The sequence below is a fragment of the Alexandromys fortis genome, unplaced genomic scaffold, assembly GCF_014885135.2.
Source record: "Alexandromys fortis isolate MF-2015 unplaced genomic scaffold, M_Fortis_MF-2015_v1.1 scaffold_356, whole genome shotgun sequence".
NCBI classification, from domain to species: Eukaryota; Metazoa; Chordata; class Mammalia; order Rodentia; family Cricetidae; genus Alexandromys; species Alexandromys fortis.
This window is the reverse complement of record NW_026068235.1, coordinates 610656-628662: the sequence shown is the minus strand read 5'-3', so window position 1 is coordinate 628662 and position 18007 is coordinate 610656. Positions and strand designations below refer to the sequence as shown.

The 18007-nt window shown below is 36.3% G+C and overlaps 1 protein-coding gene across 4 annotated transcripts in view; it reads right to left on the bottom strand.

Moving 5' to 3' along the window:
* Positions 1-3197: 3197 nt before the first annotated feature.
* Positions 3198-18007, bottom strand: part of Lrif1 (ligand dependent nuclear receptor interacting factor 1) — a 56649-nt gene continuing 41839 nt past the window's right edge. The window contains exons 1-4 of one of the 4 annotated variants that reach the window (XM_050130974.1): positions 16713-17040; positions 6570-8094; positions 5107-5376; positions 3198-4330 (exon numbers count right to left, since the gene is read on the bottom strand). In XM_050130974.1, coding sequence (XP_049986931.1) covers positions 3899-4330; positions 5107-5376; positions 6570-8094; positions 16713-16780 — 2295 coding nt within the window. In that variant the 5' untranslated portion in view covers positions 16781-17040 and the 3' untranslated portion in view covers positions 3198-3898. Of the gene's footprint in view, positions 4331-5106; positions 5377-6569; positions 8095-16712; positions 17041-18007 lie in introns of those variants that run through there. The other 3 variants (XM_050130975.1, XM_050130977.1, XM_050130976.1) reach the window with 3 other exon arrangements.

The window sequence follows — 18007 nt, the reverse complement described above, 5'->3', positions numbered from 1 at the left end:
GGAGGATTGGGGGATCTTGGGGAAACAGGAAGATTGGGATAAAGTGGCAGTTTTTTTTCCTGTACAGCGACTTTGGAAATCAGTATGGCAGTTTCTTAGAAAATTGAGAATCAATCTACCTCAAGACTCAGCAATACCTCTCTTGGGCATATACCCAAAGGATGCACACTCATACCACAAGGGCATCTGTTCAACTATGTTCATAGCAGCGTTATTTGTAATATTCAGAACCTGGAAACAAGGATTTGATTCCTTTGAAAAACGATGTCTCTTGGCTCAGAAATCCTACTGATTCTGCTTCCCTAGCACAGGATTAAAAGCCTGTATCATTCTGTAAGGCACTTTTCATTTGGGTCCTGTGGATCATACTCAATATCCCTATTACCCCTGGTAATCTTTCTATAGAGGATTCAAGTCACCCATCAAGTATCATAAAAGGTATCAGAAAAAATACACACTTGATGAATTAAATAACAAACCCTTAGTAATATGTAGCAAAATAATAATAGACCAAAATAGACAAGAAAATGAAATTGATGATGAAAAGTATGTTTATCATGAATTTTGTCGCACTCATTTTCTTTAACATTGTTAGAATGTTAAAACCATGTTAGGTTGTTGTGTAGCAATTTTCTCAATGTAAACCTCTATTTTTGAGGTTAAAAAAACACTTTAGGACAGGAATGTTTTAGAGGGAAGTGAAACATTTCATACTGCAGGGAAGCTCATTAAGTTTGGGATATGAACTCAAAATAACTTCAGGAAGACCTTGAAAATGACCACTCACTAGGCCCTCCTCCAGCTGAAAGACACTCTGAGAAAAATCAGCTTTCCAGAAGATTCTCAGACAAGATAAGCAACCCCAAAAAAGCAAAGATCAGCCCAGATGCCTAGAATAGGCTCAGACTACCTGAGCTATCTGGAAAGGGTATTCTTGAACCGGTTGGAATGGCCTGCAAGTGCTGTTGTGTACTGCAGGTTTTGTTTTCATGAGCAGTTGTCCATAATGAGGTGGGGTTGGGTGATACAGTTTTGAGTCATTCCTGTTCCTCTAAATAACCTACCATATACATTCTTGTTAATAACCCCAATAAAATTTATTGGTGCACCAAGTTGGACTTTAGTGGTATTCATACTTTGGTCTGCAATCAATCAGTTTCCTATCTGGTGTGAGAAGATATCTGAACTTGAATGAGGTCACCAAGAAAATTAGCAGGTAGAAACAGAGAAGCAAACAAAGAAACTGAGGCCTGGGGCACATAAAATATTAGATTAGGAAGAGAGGGAATCAGCAAGGACATAGACTCAGTCATGATTCACTGAGGCATAAGGGAAATATGTATCAAATATCAAAGAAAAGGGGTCAGAACTCAGTTACCTTTGTACCTAATAAAAATATATGGAAATACAAGAATTTTATGGGGTTTAGAAGCTAGATAACAGGCACAGTCCTAAATTTGATCCCACATCAACAGCTTTAAGTAATAATCCAAGTCAAAGAAGTGAGTTTGGCATGTATATTAGAATTTACTGAAAAATCTGAAAATTGTCAGGCATGCTGGTAGACTCTGTAATCATAGCATTTGGGTGCCAGAGGGAGAAGTATCTCAAGTCTGAGACCAGCTGCATAACACAGTGAGACCCTGTCTCAAAAATAAACAGAAAGCTTGACATTAACAATGTGATATATAATCTAAACAAGGATCTCATTCTTGTAAAAATATACATATATGGGTAGCAAAAGAGCAAAAATGTTTAAGGTTAGTGGTGAACCCTCAAATGGAACTGAAATTTTAGCATTTTTACTTGTTGCATTCTCTACAACTTACGTGCTCACTGCTTCTTTAAACATTAATCAAAAGAAAATAAGGTTATGAAATTAAATTTTGGTTTTAAAGACTGACAATTGACCCCAAAATGGAGAAACATGTTACTGATGGCCTTGACAAGACCTACTGAGATGAGTAGGGAGAACAAAACTCAACTAGAATAGTCTGGTAGGTCCCCAAAATGCTAGAGTTACTGTGGTGGCCCAGAGTTTATACAACTAAATATACTCAAAAAGATTTTATTTAGACATTATGCCATTTTATGTATAAGATTTACACATGGATTTTGACAGCCTTGGGGCATTCAAGAACAAATCTTACAAATACTAAGATTCCATATAATGGAATATTGCCAGGCAGTAAAAAGCAAACTACTAATATATGTTAGATTATGAATAAACCTTGTATATATCTGGCCAAGTAAAAAACAATCAAAAAAATATATATCCTATGATTCCACGTTCATGAAATGGTCACAAACAGATCTTTCTAGTGAAGCAGAATGTTGCATAGTTGAAGATAAAGAAGGGGTGACCGTTAATGGTTACAAAATTTATATTGGGGGGTGTGGTGCTCTGAAATTATTGATACTTTAATTTGTCTAGCTTAATAGGGTATATTTTATGGTATGCAAGTTATACTTCAACAAAACTATCACTACAAAAAGCAGCCAAATCAAACTGATGTATTGTTTTACTCCTATTTAATACTTGTTTATGGTTTGTTCTTGTCTTTACATTGTATGATTCCTACTTCTAGATATTTGTTGATTTTTAACTAGCTAATCTTTTTAATTCTCCATCCATTCACTATACTACCAAACTTTCCCAAAATCAAAGATTAACTAGAAAAAAAATGGATGCTTCTATAGAAAAATTGTTGCTTGAGAAATCTTACATGTGTCTAAGGTCCAGATCTGCCTTTCAGATAATCTATGCAACACATGCATGTACACATTAAAAAAAAGGTGCTGTTAAAGTAACATATAGTTTAAAATTAGTTTTTTGTGTATGTATCTACAGGAGTGTATGCCATATGTATGTAGGTGCTGGCAGTCAGAAGGCAGTATTGGGTACTGTGGAGCTCTAATTACAGGTGTTTATGAACCACATGACATGGGAGCTGGGAACTGAATTTGTTCCCATGGAAAATAGCAAGTGCTCTCAGCTGCCGAATCATCTCTCCAGCTTCATTTGACATAATTTGCAGGTCAAAAATAAAATGTATCATGAAATAGCCTAAATTTCAAACTTCTTTGGAATATGTAAGATTGTAGTCAGGTTAAAAAAAATATGCCCTTCATGTTGAAGAATATTTGAATAAATTTTAAGATTTTCTTCATGGAATAAAAATATCAACAGCGGTGAATAGGTTGTATCATTTTTATATTATAGGTAAGAAGATCAAGACAGTATACATAAAAACTCAATGGTAAAGTTAAATTTACAGCTTACTTCCTATCCTGGATTGCAGATTTTAGTACACAATATTTATTGTCAGAGTAAGACCTGAGGAATTTAAAGATATAACAGAAACTTGTACAAAATATTCAAATTTGGGGAATGCCATTTCACAGAAAAATACCAAAAATATTCTTCTAAAACACGTAAGTCGAAATACTTCATGTAAATTGACAGGTCATATGACCCAACATTTATAGTGCCCCTCAAGTTTTATATAAAGACACTTTCAGAGTGCCTTTTTATAAGTGACAGCAATCCCTTATAGCTTGTAGTTGCCTTTTCTGTTTTCATGAAAAACTGTCCAAATCAATTTAGAAACTCCAGAAAGGAATTCATCACTTTTAAATTACATGCCATTCTTAGAAGCATGGCAAAAAATTCCTATTCAGGACAACAATTATCCTCTTAAATGTATCCACACTGTATATACTACTTGCTTATTATTCATTTAAATAAACGTTTAGTTATCTTAATAAACGTAATGATACCACAGCAGTTGGATACATAATTTGGTATTATCTCCACTTCCAGGCATCCACTGGGGGTCTTGACTCCATCCACATCAGGTAAGAGGGGACTACTGTAGTAATATAGTTCTTTAAATCTTTACTGTTTTTTGTGCATCTTCTTACGCATTTCTTCAAGAGCTGCTTCTTTCTCTCTCAGATTCTGCTTAAGTCTTCTAATTTTTTCATCTCTAATGGTTTCTTCTAATTCTGGTGGTGTTATTAGAAAAATATCTTCAGTATAGCTTCTATTAAAATAACTACTTTGTTCACAAGATGTACTTGAACTTAATGTGCCTTTTTCCTGCTTCTCATAGGAGCAGTTTTCTACCTCAGTTCTCTTGTCTTCCCTGGCTGTGCTTGTGACAATGTTATGCTGCGGTATGTCTGGTGTTGGTAAAATACTAAGGAGTTGGGAACTAGCATCATCAGTTCCATTCACGACCGTGTCACTAGCCCTCTTTATTTTTCTCCTTTTTGTGTAATCCATCTTCTTAACGGTTTTTGCTTTTCTTTTCTTAGGAAAGCTGTGCTGCAATGTTAATAAGACAAAAAAAAAAAATAATGTTATTGCTATGCCACATGCTTTCAAATCAAAGTTAGCACACAAATAATAGCAACTGAATTTGATTTGACAAATTTTACTGGGGATAACTATAGCAAAAACTGAATCCTACTATGTGATACCAAAATGAAAAGTCACATAGTTCTAAAAAACAAGCTAGTTTATTTACACTTTCTTACTTAAATTGATTATTAGAAGCCATGGTGGCCTATCACTGAAATGAAACAGTACCTAAGAAATACCTGACATAAACAATTGATTTAAATTTTCATTTCATTAGCAAAGTAGACACAAGTTTCCTTAAGAAGGTTTATCTGAAAAGGTTGGAGTTCAGAATATTAGACTATAATGTTTGTAAGCATAATTATAGTACATTACTGACTACATATGTTGCTTAAAATATAGTAAATATTAATACTTCAATGAACATCAGCATGCTCACATTTTTCTTTATACCTATTTTCTTTAGGTAATTCTTTAACATAGGATAACTAGTTGAAATGCTTTTGACTAATTTTTTTTATTACAAAAGGAAAAAGCAAGGTAACTAAAAATACTCAGAACTCAAATTAACTAGGGATATATTTGTAGCTGTGTGTTAAGATGCCTTTTGTCATTGTAAGAGATATGCAAATTTGGTAAAAATCATCAATCTAATGCACATTAAAAGCCAAATAAAAGATAAATATAACCACATCTTTGTCATACTTATAAAAATGTCATACATTTAAAATAACTATTACCTGTTTTACTTCTTCCTTCATCACAATATCTGCATCTCTGTAAGAATTATTCTTCACCATATTATTAAAGGAATCAAAACCTTTTCTAGAGCCCAGATGGTCAGGAATTCGAGTAAGACAAACTCTCAAATCTTTAGTAAGACCAAAGAGCTTTATAAATTCAGCATCACTCTTCAGATATGACGCTTTTGTGTTGCTTCCTTGAGAATATTTCTTGTTATTTCTTTCTTGGGTATCCTTTTTTAACATAGATGCCATCTCAGACTGGGTCTGGAATCAAGAGAAAAAAAATATTGCTAATTGCTCAGGTTACTCTGTCAGACAAGCAACTAAGCAATTATCTACTCTTTCACAAAAGAACAATTCATGCTTTAAAGAGTTCACATTTACCATGCATTCAAAAACTGAATTTAAATGAATACGAACTTAAAATATTACACAATTACTCATTTCATTATACAGAAAAATAATGAAGGGTTTATTCTCAAGTAAATGAGAGACTAGATATGAAAATAACTTTAAAATACTCTAGGTAGGGCAAGGTACCCTGTAATCCCAGAACTCAGGAAGTAGAGGCAGGACGATGGTGAATTCAAGACCAACCTGAGTTACATATCGAGACACTAAAAAAACAAGTAAATCAAAACAAAAATGATTTACAGAACAGTATGTAAAGAATGAAGCCTTCTGTAAGTTTAATGTTATCAACCAATCTCATTTTTATTAGAATTTACATTCCTGTCTTTAAAATTCAGTGATTTCTGTAATGAAGGGTACAGAAACTAATAGTACTAGGAAAACAAGGAAAAAGTGTATTAAGAAAGGAAAGGTAGTTGATAGATATGCAATTAGAGTAATCATAAAGGTCTACAAAGAAACACACGTTTTGAAACAAACAAGAAAACCCCTCCCCCCAAAAGTTTCAAGGCCAAACACTCAAAGACATTGATAAAAATTCCATTTGAAGGAAAGGTTCTGATGACTTCACAAATTTCTCAGTACTTAAAAAAATTGATTTTTCTGCCCACAACCATAACCAACAACAAAGCAAGAAAAAATTTAAAGTCCCACTCTAAAGTTTCTAGTCTTTAAACCCTGTCTCTCTTCTATGAAGCTTATCTTTTCATAAATTAAAACATGCTATTCAGTGGATATGCATTATACATATGTATGCACATTCACACAACCTTACTAATCTCTGAAGACATATCACTCACTTTCCAACTCTTTTGAACTTTGTTCTGTCATTTTGTTTTACAGACTTACTAAGCTAAGTAATGGAAGAGAAAGATCTGTTTAGACTCTACCAATTGTATTGCTCAATTATTTATTCAGATGAACGCTTTAAGCAAGCAGGTGTGATGAGGTATGTGTGTAGTAGACAGGTACCAGACAAATTTGATAATTAAGAAATTTTTTCCTCAGAGATATATAAAAAGAGCATCCTGACATGGGAAAATTACCTGTGTTTCTTGGTCTCTGAAAACACACAGTTGTGAAGTAACAGTTGCTGCATCGACAGAGGAACATATTTTCTCTACGCTCTGGATGAGATTTTCTTTTCTGGGGGCATTCTGTCCTGTCCTAAATCCATCTGGAAAAACTGGGTTTGTAAACACAGTCTGGTTCTGTTTAAGGCAGTTACAGGATTGGTTCAAAGTATGTGAGTTTGTCATAGAAAATGACGGTCTCTCCACTTTTTCATTCTTCTCTGCTCTTAGACTGGCCATGGAAGCAAGCTGGGAATTTGAAAGTGACTTTGTCTCCAATTCCAAAGATTTACTTTCAATCAAAGAACTATTTACCTCTTTGGGTATTTCTGTGCCTGGACTTGAACTTACTACCTCTGAACAATCTTTTCTTAGTGGAATATCAGAAGAAACAGAATTCTGTTGGTCATTTTGTGATGGCAGACCCTCTTTAGTCATCAGATAGACTTTCTCATTAAGCATTACCAATGCATTCTCTTTAAAAGGCACACGTATGTATTGTGTCCTTCGAGACCTGATGGTAGTCAACAGATGTGTACTTTTAATATTATCTCCCATCACTTCTCTACCTATAACAGTTTTTATAATCTTTGATGCCACATTTGACTTAACAGGAACAAGGGATGAAACAGCAGTAGCAGGCTGTAGATTCTCTTGAAAATTCCATGTCACTTGAGTAGCTTGAGAGTGCTGACCACCTTTTAACTCTGTCTGTGAAGCAACGTTCACTGGACTGTTCGAGGTATTTAATGTCACTTGTTTGGGGTAAATATCCTGCAAGTTCTCGGTAACTATATTTTGCACTGAATTTACAGGCGATACATAAAAAACTCTTGGTATTTGGGAGGACTCAACTGCTCCTGAGGTACTTGTAGTTGCAGTTCCACATATCATTTGATGAACTGAAGGAGACAAGGTGGTTGCAGGTGTAGTTTGCACTTTAGCATAGGCTGGAATCTGTAAATGATACCCGGAAGGTAAAATCGAAGAATTCATATTCACAGGAATCTGTAAATGATGCCCAGAAGGCAAAATTGAAGAATTCACATTCACTGGAAGACTTGGGGTATTGACTACAAAGTAAGATGAGTAATTCTGTGTTGAGGGAGGAATAGCAAATGTTTGCATGTTGAGTCCATCAATTTTCACACCATGACTCTCAACATTAGAAACTGGTGGTGTAAGACTTCCAGTCCCCACAGAAGTAACACTACCTTTTCCTGATGTATCTACTGTTCTTGTAAGAAAATACTTTGTAGCATTGGCTGGCTGAAAAATGGGTAATTGAACTGGTGCACTCGTAGAGGAGCTGGAAATCTGAGTTTGAAAAGTAACTTGAACTGGTGTTCCTGTATTCCCTTTCAAAGCATCAAATACCACTGGAGATTGAACTACTGGGGTAAGATTTCCAGAAGATTTAGAAATTGGAAGTAACTGCAGAAGACTTTTTCCATCCTTGCCAATCGTCTGAACTACTTGGTACATGCAGCCTGAAACACTTAAAAGAATATTTTGAGTAAATAAACACAACATACTACATGTTAAATACATTTTATTTAAAACAAGTATTTGCAATGACTTTAGATACTAAAATTTAATAACAGTATGTAACTTTAAGTTTGCAATGTAAAAAGATCATGGAATAGATTTTGAAGATAAAGATATAATCAACTTTGATTCAGATCTCACAAGTAGATTATGAAATATTAACATTTATTCCAAAACAAAAAGGTTTCTAAAACTGCCCTTAAACACAATGCTATTAGAAAAGACTCCACACTATCATCATTCGCTTCTTCGTTAATTCCTTCCTACTGTCTTCCTTTACTTTTACTGAGCAGGACTTTTACTCCAGCTCTTAATTGTGTTACTTCTATCACTCTCCCTTGACAAATTCTGACAACTTTTTCTCCTGTTTGAGATCTCTCATGTGATAACAATTCAGTTTGTCATGTTCTTATACTGTCAGCTTAATGGACATACTCATGAAGCAACCATTTCCTTCTTAGATTATTGTTTCCATGTATGTGAGATTTCATGTTCCACAGTTCTTGAATGTAGCAATTATTTAATAAAACATTCTATACATAATATCATGGAAATTTTGATGGGGAAGTTTTTTTTTATAAAGGTGGATTATAACTGAAAGGGAATACTTTTTATTAATTAGTCCATGGTGATCTCCATTCTTATGAGGTATTTTTAATACAAATTGTCAGTTTTACAGAAAGCCAAGATACATTAATCTCTTTATAATCCAGATTTGCTGGTTACTTGGTAGAGACTTATCAAATTATACCCAAACCACCTTTCAGGTTCTATAAAGTGCAGTGTTTTCATGGAATGTAAGACAATTCCTTCTATCAAGGTGCTTCTCTCATACAACTCTACATGGAGCTTAAGTCTCATAATAAATGATAACTTCTGAGAGATACATTCTCTAGCCAACTTAACTATCCTTGTCCTTCCTTCATAATAAACTTATCCCAGTTAATTTTCTTCATGCCATATATTCTTATCATATACCTAAGTTTTTGTCTACAAACTGTCTTTTATGCTACAGTCTAAAAACGTTAACTGTGGATGGAGTACACATTCATAGACTGAATAGGTTTGACTAAATGCAAAGGAAGAAAACCTTAAAGACAAACACTAATTCTCAAAAGTGTAAGGGTCTGTTTTACCACCTATGGATGTGATTTGAAAATCAAGTATTAATGAAAGAAAAAAAACACCCAAAATTCTATGTATCCTCACTACAATCCAAACAACATGTTCCGCCAGAAAGTTTGGAAACATACTTAGTGTTAATGTATGAAAACTTACACTACCTCTTAATAGATTTAGAGAAGTATAATCACAAAGAAAAGTCTCAATTCTTGCTTTCAGGGTTTGAAGATCCATCTGCACTATCTCTGCAACTGTAAGTTCAACATGAATTTATTCAGCATTAAATGAAAATATACTCAGTGAGAGATGAGCATGGTTACTCATGCATCAAAATCTTAGCACTTAGGAGATGGAGATGACTGAAGGTGAACCTGAGCGAGAGAACAATACCAGGTCTCAAAACCAATCAAGAAGCACCAAGTACATGGTTCAAACACCAGGCTTTGATTAGGGGAAAGAGATTAATAAATTATAGCCTGTAGGCTAAACCTAAGCCATTCTGGTTTTACGTTAAACCATGTAGCTTTCGAACTTTAAAAGGATGAAAAACACTTTAAAAGAGAATTCTGTACCACGTTCTATCATGAGATTAAACTGCAGTATGCAAAATTATAAGTTAGTTTTGTTTATTACACAGTGGCTGCCGAGCTGCAACAACAGAGCTGAATAGTTCCAAGAGAGACTGAATGATTCTCCAACTCTAAATATTTGCTATCAGAACCCATAAGCAATGTATTTACTGAATCCCCCACTATAACTAAGTACATAAATACAGACAGGTAATCATCATGAAATAAGATAAGTGATGCATTTGAAGAGATTAAGAAAAATGCTTGCACCTGAACCATTTCCTAAAATATCCTCATTCCAAGACTTTCAACCATCTTTGAGAACTCATCATAGCTAAAGAACAGAAGTCTTTTTTTACTCTGTACTCTTTTTCACATAGTTTCCTAAGTACTAATGAATTATTATCAATAAAAACTTTGTATCTGTAGCTTCTTTAGGATACAAGATATCTAGTCAAACTCTCCCTTGGGTTTTACTCAAAATCTTGTGGGCTCCTGAAACTCAAATGGCCAGAATGTCTTCCTTTCCATACTCTAAGACGGCATCTCAAAAAATGGAAGGGAGAGTTCATTATGATTTCTGAAGCAATGGAACCCAAAGAAAGGACTTGAACACAATGATACTAAAAGTTTCTGGGAGTCAAGTTGGAGGAAGACTAAACATGTACACTGGAAATAATGCCAGGAGAGTCATTAGTAGACTTAGAGTAGTTTAGTGGGAGAAAAATTGTTAATTATAAAGAGTAAACACACACAACTCCTACAAACTTTAATTCTTGAGGAAAATCCTGGGAAACAAGCTAGAGGAGAAACCTAGCAAGAAGGGATTTTTCTTTTCTTTTTCTAAAAGTGAGATGAACCAGAGAATATGTAAATCAGTGCCGTAATTTTTCTTTGCTTTTCTATAGTGATTTTAAAGAATAAAACTTTTTTAAAAAAAGGTTGAAGTCAGAGAGGATCATAAAAAGATTATGAACTGGATACAAGTACAATGACAGGAGATGGTATGTAGTCTAATAAACCACAATTAAGAAGCAATATTCTAGAAGGTCTTAAAGGTCTCTTTTGTGATTATTTCTACTAAAACATTATTCTCAAGATTATCAAGTATGTCTTCACACTTAAGTCTGTCTTTCTTTCACCCCATTCTCTACTTGCTCTGTTGCAAATGACAGTTTCCTTTCCCACTGGTTTTCGAGACAGGGTTTCTCTGTGTAGCCCTGGCTGTCCTGAAACTCACTCGGTAGAGTGCTGGGATTAAAGGTGTGGTGCCACTACTGCCTGGTGCAAATGACACTCTTACTATATCTTCCTCATTTTATGGCTTTTATTGTGTATAATGTGTTCTCTTGACTTTCTTAATGTTTCCTTACTAACTTTCCTGTATTTTAAGTATTCATCCTCAAGTAGTCCCCCAAATATAGTTCTTGCTCAACTCATTTTAATCCCATTTTTTTCTCCTTCAAGATATGTTTCCCTTAAAGATTGAACTCATTTTCATGGTTTCAACAACTCCCTCAATTACCCTCTTTGCAGCAATAATGACCACTAGTTACATCTTTTCACTCCTATTCCCACTATTAATCTTCACTTCATAATTGTTGTCTTTTACCAAACATTTTAATTTAAATACCATCATTTAAAATCCAACAGGTAAAATTAATCTCTATGAAAACTAGTACTACATTCTATTTTCCAACCATGTAACAGCATTGACTGTTAGCTCACATAGACTGATTACCTGATTAGCTTTGACCTATTGTCCTCATAGCACAATGAATACATGCTTATAAAAGGTAAACAGCTAAGAAATATATTCTAAGTGAGTGACATATCAAAACTATAAAGTTTTCACTTTTCTATTAAGTCTTCCCCTTTTTGTTTTCTTTACCACTGGAACATCCAGTATCTAAATTCGCTCCCACCACCTTGTGTATTGCATTCTTCATCTCATCCCTGTATTTTGCAATGGTGTTTAGCTTTTCTGATTGTAACTGCTGCTGACTAGCATGTAATACTGGTCTCATAATGTTGCTTCATATCAGTTTTAAATGAATACCTACCATTGCCAATCCAGTTTGCCACAAACACACAAAAACCAAACTATAATCAATAGCTATACCACTGTTACCTATAACTTCTCTACATGAAATCTCTGCTCTTAACAGAGAAACTCCTTTATGCCAAGTGCATTATTGAACTAAATATTCTTTGGTCTATCAACAACAACATAAAATGAAGTTTTAATTCTACCTCTTCCATAAAATATCTGACAGTCATATCAACTAAACTTTTGTCAACTTTAGGATATCAAGCATTATTGAGTTTATTCCAGTTAATATTAGAGTATAATGCCCTTACTATTACCTACTTTTTAAAAAAGAAATCAAATATTGTTTTTCATAGTAATTTGAAGTTTCTTAAGATGAGAAACTCAATAACTCTGCAATTATTTTTTCAAATACCAGGAATCGTGAAACCTCAAAAGTATCTCACACACACACACACACACACACACACACACACACACACACACACACACACACAAAAACCAATGTAATTCTTCCCAATGGCCAATCCAAGAAAACTATTTCAATACTTTGTTTAGCCCCCTTTGATATAAATATATTTCAGCTATTAGAAAAATCTGCCTAACAAAGTAGAAGCTTTAACAGAAATAACCTATATTTTACAATTATTTGTATTAAGAGCAAGGATATTTAAAATGGATATTTATTCATATAACTGAATAAATTAGACTTTTAATATCTCACATTATATCACAGGATAAAAGGTTTCCCTATTATTGATTTACAAAGAAATATATTTTATACAGCAAACTTTATATATCTATCTATCTATATATACAACTGCCACTTCCCTGCCAAAGAGACAGAAAAAAAAATGCAGCTTCTTCCAAATCTTCATATCATTAGAAATTGTAATGTATTACCACAGACTGTAAATTCTTTAAGGATAGCTTTTCCTACTTATAGCTTCTCTGTATCTAATAGAACAAATTAACATGCTAGCTGAAGTGATACCTACAAGCTATAAAAACGATTTGACTTATTGACAAATTAAATGAGTTCTTAAAACTAAACTGAAATGCAGACTTCTAAAGAGAAGAGAGAATGAAATTCATACATACTCTTTCAACGAATATACACATTTTCCAGCTTTAGTAGGAATCTTCAATTAATAGTTTAATCAAAATCACACTAAGACTCCACCTTCTTAAAAAGATTCCATTTTCTTAGAGATCACATGCTGTGGCCTAAGGACACCACTAAAACTAGAATCAAGATTCTTCATCCCATGCTTCAGTTGGAACACTTAGAATTACTAGAGCACTAGCTACATTAAACCACCTGGTATCTGAAGTGAGAAACTACACACACACACACACACACACACACACACACACACACACAAAACCCCTAAATTCTAAGACTTAAAAGAGAAATACATTAGAAAGATTACAGGCTTCTAATTCTGGCTCTTTCCCTTATTGGCTAACAGATTTTAGAAAACCTACTTACTACAGTAGCACACATCTGTAGTTCCAGCTAACTTAAGAGGGCTGAAGTAGGCGTGGGAAGATGACATTGAGACTTGATGTTCAAGATGGTCAATACAGTGATACCCAATCTCAAAATTAAGAGTCCTGCTAAATGCGCAAACAAAATGATATAATTTCTGAGTTTCATTTTACTATTTTAATATGGACATTCATCATTCATGTATTAGAAATGGAATGATGAACACCATGGAGACTAATGAGCATTTTATAGTTTTGAAAATAATGATTTTTCAGCTGTTATGAGACCATTTTCCTTCTTATTTATTTGTAAAAATATATAAGAACCTAATACAACCATACAATAATAAATACTATGCAATGTTTATGTAATAATATGGTCATATAACTCTAATCTTAAAAGTCAAGGAAGACAGACATATATTGTCATTAATATTTTATAGCTAAAAAAATACAAGTGCTTAAAATATTTTTAATATCTCACACAGAATTAATTACATGTTTTCTGTAAGCAGTCTCATCCATATTTTTTATGATTTGAGAGTAATAAAAAATCTTATCATGCAATAATTCAACTGCATAAACAAGTAGATCTGTGACAGAGTACAGTTAGCTTACATGGTGTTTATTTCTCTTCGCAGTCTATTCAAAAGTTGTAAAGATAAACTTTCACAACAAAAGACCTCAACCAGCATTTTCTTTCCAGGAACATCAAACCACATTCGGAGAGAAGTAATTTTAAAAGGGCATGTGTATGTTTGTCTTATCTAATTCCAAATGTTAGAAAAATGGCAGAGTATCTTGCAAAAAACAGCAATCTGATGATCAGGTCTGCCGATTTTCCATCTCACTTTTTAAAGATCTAACCCATATTCTCTACCACCTAATCTAGGCCCTCACTATTTCTCAAAAGCGACCCGAAATATAACCCTTACTCCAAACCAGTACTGTCATTAGTTAGCCAAACTACACACCTAACTGCATCAATCCTAGTCTGAAAATTTTCTGACCAATCAATGTCTAAAATATGAAGTCATTACCAGACCGAAACAACCCTTAGGAGCTATCATCCCACCTCTGTTATACAGTGAGTAATTACGGTCCCAGTGCAAGCCTGAATAAATTAAATGGATACTATGCCACAAATACCCAGACTTTGCTCTCTACTTGTAAGATTGAATTTCCTATTTTTGTGACTGATTAAATCAGATAAATTAAATAATAACCATCCTTTATGACAATACAGAATTTTCATTAAGAGAATAGTAACTCAAGGAAAGTTCATCTACAGAAGAGAAAATCCTAACAATTTTACAAAGAAGAGAAAGTGCCCCCTCTCTAAGTATGTATGTCTTCCAACAGCACAAAGGAAGTGATATTAATCAAATTATTTACATAATTACATTTCAACAGCTGGCATGCTGTTACGAAAACGAAATAAAACCAAACGTAACTAGTAAGGAAAGTGTCATACACCTCAAGAAATCACCTGGTGGTAAATGTCCCTAATATGTTATGATAATATCAGACAATTTAAAGAAATAAAAGCATGTAAGTATCACAAAGCACCAACACATAAACCAATGAATTAATGAATGTGAAATGACTTATGTAAATAATCAAAACATAATTGAGTTTAAAATATTTTTCAGAGTTCAAAATTTGCCAAAATGATTAGAAACTGTTTTAAAAGGGAACCCCAGTGCACAATAAAAAACTTACGATTCACTTAATCTTACTTCTGGAACTGAAAACGAATGCAACGTTAAAACACCTGCTCGATGTTCTATGGTACATCAGATATAAATATGCAGGCACAAAAATGTAGGAAAAATTAGTTATTAAAAAGTAGTTCTACCTTTGCCTCTGTTTCAATACAATCTGTTTCCTAATTTCCACAAAACACAAACGTCCTTTGTACCAAAGCGCTATCTCTAGTGATACGCGATATAAGGGTTCTTATATCACCAGTTCACTATTTACTCTTAATGACTTCTGTTTTTATACCAGCCCAACAGCAACTTCCTACAGATTCAGCTACTGGGAAGGCGGAGGCAGGATGATCTCTTGTTTTTTCAACCCAGAGGTTTAGAAATTCAGTCTTTAAAAAAGTCATCACTTTTCACTGCAATTAGGGTTTGTATCTACTTGTAACTAAAAGAAACCTACCTCGGCTGAAAACGGAACACAAAAGTTATATTCTTATCATAGTAGCAAATATTAAGATAATCCTTTATGCCTTTCTTTCACTAATTCTTGTTTCTTCCTTTTTTACTAAAATATTCTTAGGTGCTATTATTTTGATCAGAAAGTGGTACATTAGTCTCATAACTACTAACGAACAAGCTGCAAGGAACGCCAGACAACCTGTTTTTCTTCACCAGCAAGTCCCTTTCATTTTTAAGAGTTTTGCTCTTGAATTTCACGCTGTTCATCTACCTTCTACAGATTTACTAATCTTTGCTTCTCACCGTGTTTCCCATTAACCACGGAATTCATAAATTAAAACATTTCCCCTAAATGAACAGTTTGTTGTTCTTGCAATTATTTCACCTGGATTAACACAAACTTAAAAAGTTACTGGTGGATCTGCTTTTTAACCAGAGAAGACTGTGGCAGCCGTAATCCTAACACTAAGGTAGCCCAGGCTGGATTGAGGACAGCCTCCGTTACTTATGAGTTTCCTACCTAGCCAGAGCCGCGGTGACAGTGTAATCAGCCAACTGTCCCTAGTGGAGACAACCAATGAGATGCTCTCTCTCCCTTCACACCCGTTTCCAGCGCGCTGCCTGGAAAAACTGACTTAACGTTTAGTTTTCAACTTTTCTCCGTCTTAGTTGAACATTTCAAACACTACAGTCCCTTCTTCCTGAACATATTAACAATCTGACTATTTCACTCGAAGGTCCAGCGCCCCGGGGCTGCACTTGCTAATCCACGATGTGCGTTTCGTTGCCTGGGTTTGAGATTCTTACAGAAGCGTTCTGAAAACCGGGAGCGACGCCATGTTGCTTTTCTTCCGTGGGCATCTACTCCGTCCGCCTATGAAATTCAAGCTGCTGGCGTCCTGCGCGCCTGAGTCCGAGGGAGGCTCAGTGCGTCACGATCGGCGGGCGTTTTACGTTTCCGCGAGAGCACTGTGCGCCCGTGGCTCTCGAGCGCCAGGGTGAGGGCAGTGCGCTTGCTCGCTCGCTCGCTCGCTGGCTCGCCCGCCCGCCCGCTCGTCCGCTCGGACGGCCGGGCCCCGCAGCTACCCCCGCTGCCCGGCTGAGCATCGGCCCACGCGGCCGTTTGAGATACACGGGGCGGCGGGAAGGGCTGGGAACTGGTACTTACCAATGCGAACCCGAGCCTGAATTTTCCTCGGCGGCTTTCAGAAAGGCGCTCTGGAGAATATTAGACATTTTAGACGGCGTGAGTGGGAGGGGACGGGGCAGTGAGCAGTGTGGGGGACGCGGTCCGCAACCGGGCGCGAGCCACAGAGAGCGTGGGGACCCCGCAGCCACGGAGGGGCGTGCCGCGGGCGGAAAGGTACGTGAGACGGCGGCGCCCGAGAGGGAGCTTTCCCGTCCCCCGAGGGAAGTGGCCGTGGAAGCCGGAAGACGCGACCGCACCCTCCCAGATTCAGGCAGGTTCAGGCGAGTCTCGGGGCCACGTGACGAGCCCGGGCCAGTCGCGGAGGACGCGGGGGGGCGTGACATCACTGGCACCGCCCCCTTGTCCTGCCGCCACCCGGTGGACAGCCGAGGCCCCGCGCTGGGGACCACGCCCACCTCGGCCGGTGGCCACGACGAGCAAATCTCTAAGCCCCGCCTGACTCCGACGTCACACACGGTTACTAAGGCGAATGGATCGCGGAGGCCCCGCCCCTGTGACGGGGTCCAATCGTCAGCTAAGGTGGATGTCTCTTCTTCCGGATCAAATGAGGAATCAAAAGAGAAAGTTTTCTCTCCGCCTACGCGAAATAAAACATTTCCGGGGTCAGTCGTAAACTGCATGCGCTTGTGCTTGCGTGAGCTTTTGCACGCCAAAGGCGGCAGGTCGTCGTCCTTGGCGCGTGCTTAAGTAGACGTGGGCGGGCCTTTGGTAGTTACCACAAATTGTTGAGAACCTTTATACTCCTGTGGCTAGAATTTATTCTCTCACTTTTTTTTTTTTTGGAGTTTCTTTTGTTTTTCTTTCTGTTTTGCCTCTTGAAGTTTTGTCTCTAAATTAATTGATTAGCCATTTCCTCCACTCTCACACTCATGCCTCATTTAAAGCTGTATCTTATTGTCATAGATTCTTCAAGTCTCTGTATGTTTGATTCCCTGCGATACACTTTGAACAGCTTGTTTAAATTTACAGAGAACAGTTCTCAGACATCCTTAGAATCATACAATTTGGCGACTATTGTGCAAATACTTGGAATTCCACGCATTAATGGGTAGAAGAAATTCTTGTCCAATTAGGTGTGGAATGTTGTGAAAGTTGTTCTTTTTTAAAAAATGCTGCAAGATCCCCGCGGCAGTAGGCAGCAGAAATGCTGTAGGTCCCAAATGGTGGTGGCGGGCCATGTGGCAGCAGGCAGTGGGCCCTAGGCAGAGATGGCTGCTGGTCCCTGAGCAATGGCTGGTCCCAGGCAGGGAGAC